This window comes from Lissotriton helveticus, chromosome 2_1 (genome assembly GCF_964261635.1).
Source record: "Lissotriton helveticus chromosome 2_1, aLisHel1.1, whole genome shotgun sequence".
Taxonomy (NCBI): domain Eukaryota; kingdom Metazoa; phylum Chordata; class Amphibia; order Caudata; family Salamandridae; genus Lissotriton; species Lissotriton helveticus.
The window spans coordinates 873,458,290-873,474,622 of NC_136059.1; the positions used below are offsets into that span (position 1 = coordinate 873,458,290).

General features: G+C 45.0%; 1 protein-coding gene across 3 annotated transcripts in view; it reads left to right on the plus strand.

Annotated features, from left to right (window-relative positions):
• Window positions 1–16,333, plus strand: part of CCDC192 (coiled-coil domain containing 192) — an 851,244-nt gene that overhangs the window by 414,131 nt on the left and 420,780 nt on the right. For 2 of the 3 annotated variants that reach the window (XM_078675607.1, XM_078675605.1), the window contains exon 5: window positions 9,634–9,690. The exons of the other annotated variant lie outside the window; for it this stretch is intronic. In XM_078675607.1, coding sequence (XP_078531733.1) covers window positions 9,634–9,690 — 57 coding nt within the window. The remainder of the gene's footprint in view (window positions 1–9,633; window positions 9,691–16,333) is intronic. 3 annotated transcript variants of the gene reach the window in all.

A 16,333-nucleotide genomic window follows, 5' to 3' on the forward strand; every position in this document is an offset into this window, starting at 1 on the left:
TATGCAGCCCATAACCTTTGTTATGTAAAAAAGACCAAACTTGTCACTAGACCAATCAGATCTCCTCACCCTCTAGAACACTCCTGAGAGAACCTTTTGCCCCTCAGATTTTCTACCGCACATTGTGCTAGGGAGTCTCCTTTGAGCTCTGCTCAAATTCTGTTTTTTCAGCCTGTTTGAGGAACTTTGGGCCCGATGTAGGTAATTCCTATTTACCACTTCTTAAATACCGAATTTTACCAATTCGGTATTTAAGAAGTGGTAAATATGAAGGGGGGAGATGTAGGTATTTCCAGATGTGTAAATACCGAATCTTTAAGATTCGGTATTTACCGAATCTGGAAATACCGAATCGGTATTTCCTATTGATTCCTATGGGCTGTGAAGCCCATAGGAATCAATGGGCAATACCGATTCTGTAATTACAGAATCGGTAAATACCGATTTTAGCAAGGGTGCAGGGGGTGTCACTTTGACACCCTCTGGCACCCCAAAAATAGGCATGTGCGCCATGTGGCACACAGACATGCCCTAAGGCACATGGCTAGGTGTGCATGCACACATGTGCATGCACACCTGAATTCGGTATTTTAACACCCAATTGGATTGGGTGTTAAAATACCGAATTTGTAGGGCCTTTGGGACTCTGAAGAGTCCCACCTACATCTGGGAATTACTGAATCGGTAAAAATACCGATTCAGTATTTTACAGAATCGGTAAATTTACCGAATCGGTAAATTTTCCGATTCTGTAAAATTGTGCTCCTACATGCCAAATCTGTAATACCGGTCGGTAACGGCCGAAAATACCGATTTTCGGCCGTTACCGACCGACCTACATCAGGCCCTTTGTTCTTTCATCTTCAGTTGTATTTGGTAATACTTTGGACTGTCTTTAGGTACATTCTTTTAGGAATGTCTGGGAAAGAGAAGAAAGGTCTATTTAGAGCCCGTGCTACTTGTTCAAAAAAGAGAATCTACACGGATGACCATCATGCAGACTGCATTTACTGTCTATACCCTGATCACCAGGCCAAGGACTGCAAGGTATGTCGCACTTTCTCTAGTAAGACTCAGAGATTGTGAGGGACGCCCTTTTAATTTGGCTTCAGAAGCTAAAGGCCAGAAAGGAGGTTATCTCTAGTGACAGTGATGAGGGATCCTCCTCTACATCTAGGAGATCTCAAAAGAGAAGAAAATTTCCTCATACTCATTACTCAGAGGAACGTCCTGGGAAGACCCTCAAAAAGACCACTCGTGGGTCTTCTTGGCATAGTCCTTCAAAATCTCCTCAACCTACAGAAAAGGAGAGTAAAGGTCACACTTCTGGTGAAAAATCGTTAAAGAAATCTCCTTCTGAGCCATCAAAGTCACCTCCTCAGGTCAAAGAGCCCTTCAGAAAGCCGTCTTCTATGCCTTCTAAGGAGAAATCTAAAAAACCTGCTATACTAAGTCCGGGTCGGCAAGGAAAAGATAATAATAGAAGACAATGACAACCTCTGGAATCCGGCTTCATGTATTCCTTTCCCTCCACAAGTTCCCCTGGGTGAAAGAGTGACTTCCCATCTACATCATTGGCAGACAATAACAACGGACAAATGGGTCCTCAACATCATACAATTTGGACATACTCTAGAATTTCTTCAATTCCCCCCTTGCACTCCACCTACAAATCGAGAGATCAAACATTTATCTCAAATGCGCTGGGAGATTCAGACAATGCTCTGAAAGGGAGCAATAGAACCGGTGCCGATCTTCCAGAAGGGGAAGGGATTTTATTCCCGTTTCTTCCTGGTCCGGAAGAATGCTCTACAATGACGTCCGATATTAGACCTAAGATCTCTGAATACTTATCTCAAAAAACAGTAATTTCAGGTGGTGACCCTCCAAGACATTTTACTGCTCTTAAACCCAGGGGATCATATGACCAACCTAGACTTGCAAGATGCATATTTTCATATCCCCATTCATCCTTCCCACAGAAAGTATCTTCGGTCTACAGGTCTACAGTATACAGTGGCCGGAGACCTTTACCATGCCTCAAGTCTGCACCAAGAATTCTTACGAAATGTCTGGTGCAAGTTGCAGCCTTTCTCAGAAAACGAAAACACCAAGTATTTCCATACCTGAACGATTGGTTGATAAAAGCACCATCGGAAACTTCAGCTCAGACTCCAGCTATGACATGCATACAGTTGTTTGCCGAACTGAGACTGACTTTGAATATAGAAAAATCATCCCTTCAGCCTTCAAGAAAGATCACATTCCTAGGGGCAATTCTGGACACCTTAAAGAACAAAGCATTTCACTCCACAGAGAGACAACTGGGACCCTTAGGAAGGGGCTCAAGACCTGGTTGTTTGGACAGTAGTTCGCCTGTTTTTGGCCTAGCTTCTACAGGTCTGTATAGCGCCGGGACACTCTGCCCGAGTAGCCGAGCGCTTTATAAGACCACCATTAACATAACATAACATAACATAACATAACTTGTAACTCTAACCAAAGAGTTCAAGAGAAGAGAGTGTCTTTCAGTACACAAATACAAATCGCTCCTAGGGACGATGTCCTCGTGCATACCTCTCATTCCTCTTTGCCGACTAAAGATGTGTCCATTCTAGGAGGAGTTGCATCTACAATGGCACCAGGCAAAGGGATTGTTCGAGGACAAAGTGAAAGTCACGCCAGCTATGCTGCAAGCAGTAAAATGGTGGACCCAAAGCAGAAACATCTTGGTGGGTCTTTCCTTCGTTACCAAACCAGCTCCATTGGTAATTACCACAGACACCTTTTTGGAAGGATGGGGGGCAGTCCTTCCGGATCTGCAGGTCAGCGGTCGATGTAAATTGCAGGAACAACAACTTCACATCAACTTGTTGGAGCTAAGAACAGTAGGCTTGGCACTGCTGGCTTTTCTACCAAGAATTCAGGGGAGGTCTGTTTTAGTGAGAACAGACAACACAACTGCGATGCACTATCTCAACAAACAGGGAGGCACAAGATCACTCTCCCTATCACAGGAAGCACAGAAGATATGGAAATGGGCTATAAAACACGAAGTGTCTCTAAAGGCAGTGCACCTTCCAGGAGATCAGAACATCAAAGCGGACACTCTCAGCAGACAGAAACCAACCTGCCACGAGTGGTAGATCAACCAGGACATATTACAAAGATTTTTTGGCGAATGGGGAGTTCTGACAGTGGATCTGTTTGCAACAGCCCAGAACAAAAAATGGCAGTCCTTCGTAAGCTGGCATCCCCAACAGGGGTCGTGGGGGAATGCGTTTTCAATGGCATGGTCAGGCTTCTTTGCCTACACCTTTCTACCGATTCCCCTCCTGCCACGGATGCTTACGAAGATAAAGAAGGAACCGTGCAAGGTTATACTGATAGCCCCTTGGTGGCCCAGGCAACACTGGTTCACAGAGTTGCTACTACTGTCGGAGAATCACCCAATTCGTCTACAGCTGAGACCAGCACTCTTGACAATGTCCCGGAGACGGGTGCTTCATCCAGACCCGAAATCTCTGCGATTAGCGGCCTGCCTCCTGAATACCGCAAATTTCACCAATTAGAGATTTCTGCTGAATGCAGGGATATACTATCAAAGGCCAGGGCTTAGAGCACAAATAGAATGTATAAGATGAAGTGGAAGAGATTCTGTTTATGGTGCCAGGAAAACAATCTCCATCCTCTGAATGCAGCGGCACATCAAATCATCCCATATATTCTGATGCTAGTGAAATGTGGTTTGGCCCATGCTTCTATTAGGGTGCATCTGGCAGGCAGCGATTTATCGATGTAGGAGAACTTCTTCAGGTCCATCTCTATGGTCGGAGAGAATTATAAAACAATTCATGAAGGGATTATTTAGGACCTTCCTCCCTATAAGGCCTCCACCACCGCTATGGCAGTTGAACATTGTTCTATCCCAGTTGATGAAACAGCCCTTCGAACCAATTCACAGGGCGGATCTTAAATTCGTATCCTGGAAAGTGGCCCTTCTGATAGCTCTCACTTCAGCCAGGAGAGTGGGGGAACTACAAATTCTCACAATTCAGGAACCTTTTCTACAGTTCAGAGAGGATAGGATTGTCCTCAGGACTAATCCCAAATTAATTCCAAAAGTACCAACAGATTAAACCGTTGATCCTTAAAAGGTTTTTCCCTCAACTGTCGACAGCTGTGGAGAGAACTCTCCATTCTTTAGATGTTCAACGTTGTCTGAAGTTTTACTTACAAAGAATGAAGCCTTTCAGGAAATCTACCCAATCATTTGTGGCTTTTAGTGCCCCCAGGAAGGGGTTCCCGTTGTCAAAACGGGGAATTGCCCGGTGAATTTCAAGTGCAATACAGTGCTGTCAGGTGGCTTGGAAGCCGTTAAATGCACGTGTCCATGCATATTCCAGTAGAGCACTGTCCACCTCCACTACTTTATTTTCGGGCGTACCTATCCAGGATATCTGCAGGGCTGCTACCTGAAAGAGTATGCATACTTTCACCAGACATTACTGCCTTGATGCACCTGCAGAGAAGGATGTGGCAGTGGGACAAGCAGTACTGAGGAACCTTTTCCAGTAACGGTGAGCCTTCTTTACCATCCCTCCTTCCTTCGTTGGTGATATAAGCACATTTTATTTGTCATATGCTGTATTATATATGATTTATGAACATGTATCTATATATATTTATGTCTAGCTACTACTATTGTTAGATGACTTATATTGCCTAGCTCATTGTCTTAGGTGACATAACAAAATGTGCTGTGATTTACTGCTGGCTATTCTGATTCAGACATGTGAATCTATGAAAGCTCCAATAATGGAGTATGAAAACAAGTTACTTACCTGTAACTGTAGTTCTCCAGTATTAGAAGCTTTCATAGATTCACATGCGAACCACCCTCCTCCCCTGAGAGGCTCACCTTGGATTTAGCACGAAAGGTGTCTATGGCACAAGTGCGCAAAAATCTGAGGGGCAAAAGGTACTCTCAGGAGTGTTCTAGATGGTGAGCAGATCTGATTGGTCTAGAGACAAGTTTGGTCTTGTTTACATAACGAAGGTTATGGGTTGCAAAAGGGAAGGGGCCTAGGTCTCTTTTCAGTTTGCTATACACTAAGCATTGCTTTTTTTATGTACTGGAGACTCCTGTCTCAACAACTGGGAATGATTCAGGCATGTGAATCTATGAAAGCTTCCAATACTGGAGAACTACAATTACAGGTAAGTAACTTGTTTTCTTATCTTTTGGCTTCATTTCGGAATATAGATCCTCTTTCAATGTGTCCACATGACAGACTACGTAGGGCAAGGTAGTCCAAGATGCAGCGAATTCTGGCTTGAGATATTCTTCAATTATGGTATATCTGACTGCTATAACCTTATATTGCAGAACTCTCCCGTCCCATCCTAATTCTTGACTAGACTGGTTACGGAAATTATGTGAGGTCTTTTTTTGCACATTTGTTTCTTTAACAAAGAACTTGACAGCGTGGGAGCTCAATACAGTGCTCAGTGGACTTAACAAAAAAACCTTTTGTACCTATTTGTAAGGCATCTTCTGAGATGCTCACATGGAAGATAGCCTTCTTATTAGTGTTAACATCAGCAAGACCCACATGGGAAATATGGGCATTTTCCATAGAGCCATGCTTTCTTAAAATGTAGGACAAGCAAGAGACTCAATTTACAAATCCTAAATTCATTGTACCATCTAAATGAAAATATTAATTTACTAATATTAACGACAACCATCTACGGCTGCAGAGTAATGTTAAAAGTTCTCCACTGACAAGACAAAATACTTTTTGATATTTGTTTCGAATGGAAACTCTAACAAAGAATGCTTTGTCAAAACAAGGCATGACACGCTGGATCACAGTGTATCTCCTCTTTCATGCCAAAACAGGGCACCCTCTCAGGGACATAGTAGTGGCACAGTCGATGAGGGGTATGACTGCCACCGCTGTTCGATTCGTTGGAATGCGCTTACTGGATAGATGTAAAGCGGTGACTTGACCTTTAACCCACACCACCACCAAGCATTAGAGCTTAGATGTTTGGTCGAAAACCAAAAGGCCAGGGAACAGGAAGTGCAACGGAACCTATTTATTAACGTAAGCCTCATTTTTAGGTCTCGCCTGAGCCAGCGCATGCGTTTCACTGGCGAGACATTTAGTAGCTGCTTTAAAAGTGCTACCTTGCCGGCCACCAGCTTACTATTACGCGCACAAGTGCGCGCGACGTGCACAGCACTTTTTCCCGTTTGCGCGCATGTGCGCGCACCACTCGCGTTTTTTTATTTCAAATATCCCTCTGCATGCCCTTCCCTCGCATATTCCACAACAAACCCGTACACTAGGACCCTCAATTGCCAAACAGACCAACACAGTGTAGTACCTTCCTATGGCAACCTTTGAAGACAACAGCAAAGGCTCCATGACCTATGAGATTTTTTCTGCTGTACTCAAAGTCTCCGACCACCTCCATGATCAGAGTACACAGACTGGTGAGACCCAGTCATCCATCAGTGACAAGCCGGTGTGTTAGCTCTCTTTAAGGTTCCTCTGGCACGCTTTCTCTCCGCTGCAGCCACGGCAACCCAGCACAGCGCTCAGACGAGGCTGCAGACCCAGCGGCTCTGACCATGGTGAAGGCAGGTAGAGCGCAAGAGGAGATAACAGGTGCTTTACTTTAATTCCTAATTTTGGAATCCATAAGCGTTCCTTGTTATGGGGAATCGGCATTTATTCAGCATGGTGGTGCTTCTCAAAAAGCCATCCTGCAGTTATAAATCATGCTGAGCTAGTGAAAATTATGTGGGTCGCTCCATTGTATCCAGGCATGGATAAGCAGCACTGCAAGGCATACTGGCATCCACAGTCACGGGCTGATTGTGATATGTAACAACAAGGTCTCTTCCTTCCTCGCCACTGAATGGGACCATCTGCCTGCTTTTTAGACGAGCTGTCCGAAAATTCAGCCTGACGACCGTCGCCCGTTGTTCATTTTTTTAACGGATATCATTTGTCCACAATGCTACCACTTTCACAACGCACAACAACCAATGCCACAGCTAAACGTGTTCAAGGGAGTCATCTGAGTGAGGGCGGCACTGCTTATTTGTGTAAGACGATCTGGGATTGGAGCATCGGGTCACCTCAGCCACCCCCAATGCACTGCACAGAATTTCGAAACGCTGATTGGCTTTGGAATCAACAAATTTTTCTGTCCAAACAGTCCACAGGCAGCCGATAGGTGCAGCCCAGTTTGGAGCCGGGTGGGCTGGGCTAGAGGTGTGCCTGGTCTGTCAGTCATGGACCGGAAAGTGATAGCCTTTGTCCAACCAGCCAGACCAGGATAGGTGAATGTTGCTTCCTCACGTCTGAGCTGGGAGGGAAAGAGTAAAGACTAAGGATAAGGAACGAGAACGGGTGGCTGAGTGCCACTAGAACTTTCTCCCCCGGAGCGTCCTTACAGCGTCACAGTCTGTTGACGGCTGGCAGCTGGGCACTCGCATTGGCTGCTACCCAAGTTCCTGGAGTTCAAGCCAGGCCAGTGACTGCCTTGCAGGGTCCGGCAAGATGTGAGGGTGGCAGTTTAGTAAAGTGTGAGGAATTGCTAACGTTTACTGACACTAGATATTCTTTTTATTACGTGGAACTGGTTTGAGTAGCACCCTGCTGCCACACTGACTACTGCCTGGCATGCCACTTTCAGGCGGGAGGGATTAAACATAACCTGCAAAGGTGGGAATGAGGAGGTAGGAAGTGTAGTGTGTTGGAACATAGAGGTGTGAGGTAAATCAGGGACCCTAAAATAAATTATCACACTTGTAGGTGTGTGATGGTTAGTAGTTCTGTTGTTACTGTCATTGGCAGCATGGCACGGGCAATGTGTGGTGCAAGCTGCAGTGGACTCTTGACGAGAGCCCTTCCACTTATGTTTTTTTTATACTAATTATGCACTATGATATATGGGAGACTCCGGGGCCCCTCGTCACTTTCAGCAAGGGGCCCCATGCTATCGCAAGACACCGATGACCCAGATGTGAAGTACCTCTAGCCATTCAGTCTGCTGTCCCCTCTCCACCAGGAATGTGTGCTGGTGATGGCCGCATGTCAGGCTTTTTAAAGGAGTCATACTTTGACACTCTCTCTTTCCACCAATCCGGCATCTGAAAACAACAAATACTTTTAGGGAAATTAAAGATGAGGGGAACATTTAAAAAGGCTGCATTGCTGATAGAGATTACCTGAAAGGATTTTAGAGTCTGTCATTATTGAGAAATCAATGAGCGTTTTTGCCAGTAAACTTAAAGACTACAATATAGAGCAAAAAATAGCCCAGTTTCTGTGTCTTTTTTTTAATTTCAGACAGCATGAGCCACTGTGTAGTAATTGTATAGCTCTTCAATCCCTGGCAGCACAGCACCCAGGATAATGTGCTGCATGGCTAAACACTTCTATGGTCCCAAAAGCGAGACCTATTGGCTATGCCAATGCTTGTTCACTTTGCATTATGGCTAATGTAATGAAATTCTTTGGTAGTCCTATTTCAAGCAGGTGCGTCTTTGAAGGTTTTAGAGCTGAAAAAGGAAACGCGATTTACGTAAAAATGCTATTCTCCAGTATCTTTCTAGATTTACATGTGTTCACCTATACCTTCCTGAAACAAGCTATGACAACTTGACAGTTGGCGCTTCTGAGGAGCGTTGGAACTCTTGGCACCTCCACCCGATTGGTTGGACTTCAGGTCATAAAATGATGTGGATGGGCCATTTGTAGTCTATGGCTGGATTCAATATGTCTTCAATGTCATTTTCTGCTCCATCAACATTGACTATCGAGGGTTCCCAGCCTGATGTTGGTAATTAAAGTAAGTATGTGACTTTATGAAAGATGCCATGGTTGGAGACCTGTGGTTATAAGCATCTTTTTATTTTATAGCAATTCATACTCCTGGCAAGGAACTGAAGCGCATTGGAAGGGTGGGACACTGCACCATAGGGATGTCCTTGGTTGAATGATTGTCGAATTGCAGGGTGACTCAGGTGGAAAAGATTTTGCTGTCCCGCATGATTGTCCAAAGAGGTGCCATTATGCTGCCATTGGCCATCACGGCTAAGGACCTTATTCCGATTTTAAGACATAATTCTGATCTCAGAGCTAACAGGAATATGCACAGGGAACTAAATTATGATTTTGTTTTCTTAATATCGCCTCTTGCCCACAGTGTTCCAAATTTTGGCAAGTAAATGTGCACAACGTACTGAGGGAAAAGGGTAGGAAAATAGGCAAAACAAAGGAAGATAAACACTGATTGTTCCTCGTTTCCAAGTGAAGAATTTGGAATAGAAGGTATTTACCACACCTATTAAATACCTCGGTCATAAGTAATGGTATTTACTGGGTGTGATAAATGCCTCACCCTGTCACTATGATAGTTGCTGTTTGAACTGTGGTGTTACAAAAAAATAATAATCATCAAGGATCCTCAATGAATATGGATGGAAATGTTAAGACCATAATGTATCGATGTAAGTTCTCCCGGTAGAGAACCTGTACAAATGTATTTAGTCTTCGTGTGCATCAATGTATAAAAGGGTGATATAGTTTGATTCACATTGTCTTTTAGCATATTCAGAGACTAGAAATGGAGATAAAAACAGCAAAAGAAGAGTTGCTGATGCATGTAAGTTCTATTTTTTCTCAAAACTTTCTTTATTGAGTTTTTAGAAGTTACATCAATACAATCCGGTTGTTTTTTTTGTTTTGTATACAATTGTCACAGTTGAACCTGCGACTTACAACAATGCTATTAGAGAAATCAGTTGCTAATCATTTTCAGGTGTATTCAGTAAAATTCACGTTTGTTAATAAACTGTAGCAAATAATTCTCATCATTCCTTCATTATCCACCCCCTCCCCCTATCAAAAGAAAAAAAAGGAACACAAATCAATCAATTAAAGGTGCTGGGGAAAAATAGCACAAGTAGTATACACAGGTCCACAGAGCATACATGGGTTTGGATCTACATAGTCAGAGCTTGCCTCAAACTGGTCTCTAGACCTTCCAATAATTCTACCTCTCGTGCCTGTTTTAATATTGGAATAGGTGTAGAGCCTGCATCCATGTCGGGCATGCACACAAGGGCAGTCCCTGTGGTAGGTAACGAACTAAAGGGCCCCATACATATTCAACATTTTTAAAAGTGCCTGTCAACATATCCGCCATGCTTTCTAGTGATTACTTTTGTCTCAGGCGAGGGTTCCATTGTGTCATAGATGGAGTTTCTATCTTCTTGCACATTGCTGCCACTGCTAACTTTGCCACCCCCAGACATAACCAGAGAATTGATCTATCCCTACCGTTTGATGTTTGAGAGAGGCGTCTCGAAGGCCTAGGACTACAAACCCTGGGTCATTTAGCACCTGATACTCCAAAATCTCTTTGACCTGTGCTAAGATTTCAGACCAGGAGGGTCTAATCGAAGGGCAATCCTACCAGATATGCAAAATATCCCCCAACATACCACAGCCTCTCCAGCACTGTTCGGATGCCGCAGGGAATATTTTCTTTAACTTGGTCGAATATAAGTGCCAAAAAAAAGCACCTCTTAGTGGGCCTCCCCTAGTCACATGGAGTGGTTGAATTTAGGAATGTCCCTGCATAGCTTACTAAGTTATGATGGGTATCGAACTCATCCAGTCGCGCACTGTGCACTTGGTGTTAATCCTACAGCTTAAGTGTTATACTCTTTCACAATTTTTAAACAGTTGATCATCAGTTATTTATTTTCATAATCTGATATCTGCATTTTGTCAACATGAAATTCAACATATGATCACTTTACATTTTCAGACTCCATATAATCACAATACATTTTTCAATGATGTTAATATTATAACAGTATAACTGTTAATCACAAATCAAATGTTTTCGCTCCTTGCCAAATGCATTTCGGTACCAATTGATACCTTCATCAGGGGATGATCTGTTGGTGTTCTATCTGTGGTTTGTCAGCTATTGTTTTGTATTGCCTGAGGCTTGTGAGTCTGATCTTCTATGTTTATAGAGACCTGCTGAGTAGTGATCTGTTAACCTGTATTATACTCCGGTGCCGCTCGTAAAAGCCGCGACAGGTTGAGTCCTCCGTGTTTGTTCAGCATAGCTTACCCCATTGGTCAGTAGGAATGTCCCTACCCAATGTCTGCTCCCAGAAGGTGATGTGTCATGGGCGGGAATGGTCGAGAGTAGTAGAGAATATAAAAAGGAAATGGTGCCCTTCAGTGCCCCTCCCATCCCCACAAACTGTTTAATAGGGGTAAGGTCCCTCGTTGCTGATTCTCACATATCGTCTCCCAACACACAGTGTCTGAGTTGTGTAAAGTGGTAGTGTTCCGATGCTGGAAGTTAACAATTTGTCTGGCAATGTTCAAAGTCAGTATGTCCCTGTTCCCGAAGAGATCTGACACAGTTAGACAGCCCCCTTCTTTCCATGCATCAAATGCTCCTGGGTGTAAACCTGGAGAACGCACCGGATTATAGTGGATCGGTATGAATGGAGAGGGAAAGGTGGTCCAAGTAACTATATGAAGGAACTCGTTCCAAGCTTTGACTGTGGTTCTTGTGGGAGTGTTCAAGTATGCATTGACCGGGCGGTCCTTCTTTGGTTTCCAGAGGAGAACCCAAATACATTTCCCTGCCACAGCCCTGTCTATATGCAGCCAATGTTTGTCATAGGCTCTTACAGACCATCCCTAAATTATCCTTAGCTGAGAAGCCTTATAATACAAGTGTAGCTCTGGTAATGCTAGACCCCCGGAGATTTTGGTAAGCAAAGCTGTTTATATGGGAGACAAGCTCTCTTGCCCTGCCATGTAAATCGTAATAACATGGATTGTAGAGGGATTAAGAAACCGTTATCTAAATTGATTGGCAGTCCCTGAAATAGATACATTAATCTGGGAAGTACATTCATTTTTATAGCATGAATGCGGCCCAGCCGTGAACGATGTAGAGGAGCCCACGTCAAAAGTCGTTTTTTAGTTGTTGGAGAAGTGGGGGATAATTAGCTTAAAAAAGTTCAGGGAGTTTGGCCATAATTCAGATGCCAAGATATGTGATCTCTTTATTCGACCACTGCAAAGGAGTGTCTTCCAGTACCCGCTCTATTTCAGAATGCTTTGAGGTCAAATTTAGAAGAAATGATTCTGCTAGATACATCTGCCAGTGGATTCCTCACCTTGTGAATATCCCCTTGCGTCAGCAACATTCGGAAATTCTTTTTGTAGCTGTGCGCCGACGTGGACGACGTCACAGAGGCACGACACCTCGCGCGACTCCGCTGACGTCACCGACACCATAATAGGACCACGCCGGCGTGATGACATCAGTTCCCTTTTCTCCGCGTCGTCGACGCTAACGGTTTTCAAGGGATCGTCTGTAGCTGTATTGTAACTTTGTTACCTTGTATTTCTTTTGGTGTCTTCTTCGTCTTCTGTTGTGATGACTTCGAAGAAGACTGGATTTAAGGCGTGCGGAGAATGTAACAAGATAATGTCTATCACGGATCCGCACAAGTGCTGCGTTTGGTGCCTGAGCTTCGATCATGACGTCGAAGATTGTACTTCTTGTAAGAAGATGGCTCCGAGGGCTCTTCGGGAGAGGGAGACGAAACTCCTCGTAGCAAAATTGCAGAGCAAAAAAGATAAAAAGAGTTCAAGGTCGCGAACTCAGCGTTCGAGGTCGAGGTCTCGTTCGAGGTCGCACTCGGATTTATCTTCGGCGCATGCTTCGAGGTCTTCGAGGAACAAACAAAGGAAGAGGAGTCATGAATCTCGCCATCATTCTGAGAAAGACTCGAGTTCAAGGCAAAAGTCACAGGTGAAGTTACTTCAAAAGGAGGCGGAGGCCTCGGCTTCGGAAGTGCAGGTCTCCGAGGGTGAGGCTTCGCGTGCGGATTCGCCTGTGTCACCAAAGCAGTTGCCGAATCCTTCTCCGAATCCATCCCATCCTTCTGGTCATGAAGATGAAGATGAAGAGGAAGAAGAAGAAGAAGGTGAGGGCGAGGCTTTGTTGCCTGCGGGTTCGTCGACCCCGGTGCACCAGCCTGAAGTGGAGGCCGAAGTTGTGAAGACTCCGCTCCCTCAAGAGCAACCTGGGAGCTTTTATCCAGCCTTTACGGCACCAGGTCAGGATCCTACTCAGTTCCTGAATGCCATGTTTGGAGTTTACTCCAGGGCTATGTACCCCTCTGGTGCAACGGTTGGTCCCACGGGTCCATTAGCGTTTAATCTCGGTGTTCCCCAGGCTTATGCTCCTGCGCCTTTTATGCGTTTCATGCCGGCTCCAGCTCCGCATTGGCATTTTCCGGCGCCGCCGAAGCCTTCGACGCCGAAGCTTCCGACGCCGGTTCCATCGACGCCGGTTCCATCGACGCCGAATCCATCGACGCCGATACCCTTGACTCCGAAGCCGAATCCAGTTCGTTCTCGGGTTAAGCTGCCTCTTCCGACTTCGAGTTCGGTGTCGGCTCCGGTGGAGTCGGTCCTGGATCCGTCGACTTCGTTTATGAAGGAGAGGTCGAGGCGTGAGGCACAGAGGCTTCTGGAAGAAGAGAGGTATCGGGATGAAAATTTGGAGGAAGGTGAACTACCGGATTCGGAGGATCCTTTTGATGACCTGAGAGAGGCTAGTGGTCTTGAGCTGTCTCCTGAGTGGGATTTGGCCTCTGTATCTGACGTGCCTTCCAAGGATGTGACACCTTATCACGTTGTAATTAAGAAGGCTGCAGACTTGTTAAATATTACTACTGCTGAATACAAGTCTAACATTCTAACTGAGGTTCTTCACTCGCCTTTCTCCATTATTGAACCAATGCTCCCATTTAATGACGCTTTGGCTGAACCCATTTATGAAGTTTGGAAGAAACCTCTGAAAGCTCCTGCTGTTTCAAGGGCTGTTGCGAAGAGGTATAGAGTGGCACCTGGTGACCCGGACTTTTTGTCAACGCACCCCCTGCCGGAGAGTTTGGTTGTGCAGGCTGCCTGCTCAAAGAAGTCTACGGGTGCTTTTCCGCAGGTTCCTGGGGAAAAGGAGGCAAGGAAACAAGACCAGGCGGCAAAGAAAATCTTTTCATCAGCCAGCATGGCGCTAAAGTCTTCAAATGCAACTTGCCTGATGGGTAGATACATCCATGCTTTGATGGATTCCGTCAAACAGTTGGTGCCTAAAATTCCTGAGAACGATAGAAAGGATTTTCAAGAGGTTATTTCTGACACTCAGGCTGCGGCAAGGCAGGTAATCCAGAGTGGGCTGGACACGGCTGATTCTGTGGCTAGAGTGATGGGTTCATCAGTGGCCACAAGGAGAGCTGCGTGGTCGAAATCTTCAGATTTCTCTGTGGATGTTCAGTCTGCTTTGATGGATTTGCCCTTTGATGGGTCAGGATTGTTTGGTAAAATGGCTGAGCAGAGCGACAGCGAAGTCTTTGGGCCTTCAGACCAGGGGCTCTTTTGGAAAGCGATTCAGAGGATTTGGCAGATCTTCCTTTCGGGCCTACAAACAATCGCAGCAGCAGCCGCAGCAGCAGCAGAATACGCTATACAAGTCATACAGGGGCAGACAGAGAGCTTGTCCTAGAGGTCGCCAAGCCTCCTCCTCCTCCTCTTCCCCTTCCCAGCCCCCTGCCACTGCAGCAAAGCAGCCCTAGATACGCCATTCCGGATCATGTGGGCCCAGTGGGGGGCCGGCTTACCCATTTTCTACGAGATTGGGAATTGATTACATCGGATCTTTGGGTTCTCAATCTCGTGGAGAATGGGTATGCTCTTCCCTTTCGGGAATTTCCCCCCAATTACCTTAGTAACCTGGCCAAATGGAAACCCACTTTATTTCCCTGTTCATATGTTTGAGTTTGAGCCAAAGGAGAGTGAGCTCAGCTCTGTTATTATCAATAGCATTGAGTTTACCCTTGAGTTTAGTTTTGTAGAGGTAGTGTTGGGTTCTCTTTATGTGCTCTCTCTGCCTCACGTAGCTCCTGCTACAGTTCTAGTCTCTCCTCCCCTCTTTGTTGAGGGCCACGGTCATAGTAACACATTGACCCTAAGTATAACTTTAAAGGTATCCCAATTATACATCGGGCGGTGTCTTGTCTTGGGGGGCACTAAAGTAAACAAATTCTCAAATGATTTGTGATAGGGCACCTCGCATCAGTTTATCTTGAATCAGGGACCCCGAAAAGAACCAGTGCTGGTGTTTCGCTGGAGCTGCAGCCCAAGTCATAGTAAGAGTGGTTGGGGCATGATAGGATATTGTGATTGGGTGAAAAGCGGTAGAGAGTAACACCTGTGTCAGTGCCTGATTTACAAAAATATAGTCTAGTGGGTAGGGCATGTGGTGGGTATGTGCAAAAAGGTATTGTCTCTCACAGTGGGATGTAGAATACGCCGTGTGTCTGTTAGTCCCATTTCTCAGAAGTTGTGTTTCAACATTTTCGGGAAGTTTTCACTAGTGGCCCTATGGGGGTGTGTACTATCCACACTCAGATCCCAGGTGAGGTTGAAATCAAGCATCCGCACCATGTCCCCCTCTGCAAATCTATCCCAGCATTGATAAAATAGAGCTAAAAAATGGTCCCTGTTTAGTATTGGAAGCGTATACAGAGATAAAAGTGCACATGTGACCATGTAGTCGTCCCTTAATCATGACTACCCTTCCTTCCTTGTCTGAGCGACTGCCCTTCAGTTGAAACTTCAACAAGGAGTGGAACAGGAGAGCAACCCCATTATGTTTTGATGGTGCTGACGATCTGTAGATGTTTGGGTAGGACCAATGGTGTAACCTGTGATCATCAGACCATTTCATGTGTGTCTCCTGCATAGCTACTAAGTCATGTCTTTGCTCTAATAGGTATTTCTATAGTTTATGCCTCTTGGCAGTCGAGTTAAGCCCTTTAACATTCCACGTTAAGCATGTGACCACCATCTTAACCTATGAAACAACAACGTATCTATATAGAATGTAAATAAAATACTGAAGAGCTTGTGAAGCTCCTCCTGTACCCCTCGTATCCACTTATTCTTGCGCCCCTGTGCAGGTTGGCGAAGTGTTGGATCCCATGTATCCTCTAATGTTAAAGAAAAGAAAAACCAAAACAAAATCATCCTGAAATATGTTTAAGCAAGTGAACAATTTCTTCATGAAAGTATCTTCCCCAAAAAGAAGAATATCAGCATGGGCGGATAGGTCAAAATCCACTAAAGTAAGGTGGAATTGGCTTACCATAGTTGATCTATATAAAGGATGTTCATTGATAGAAGGTAGATGGTGG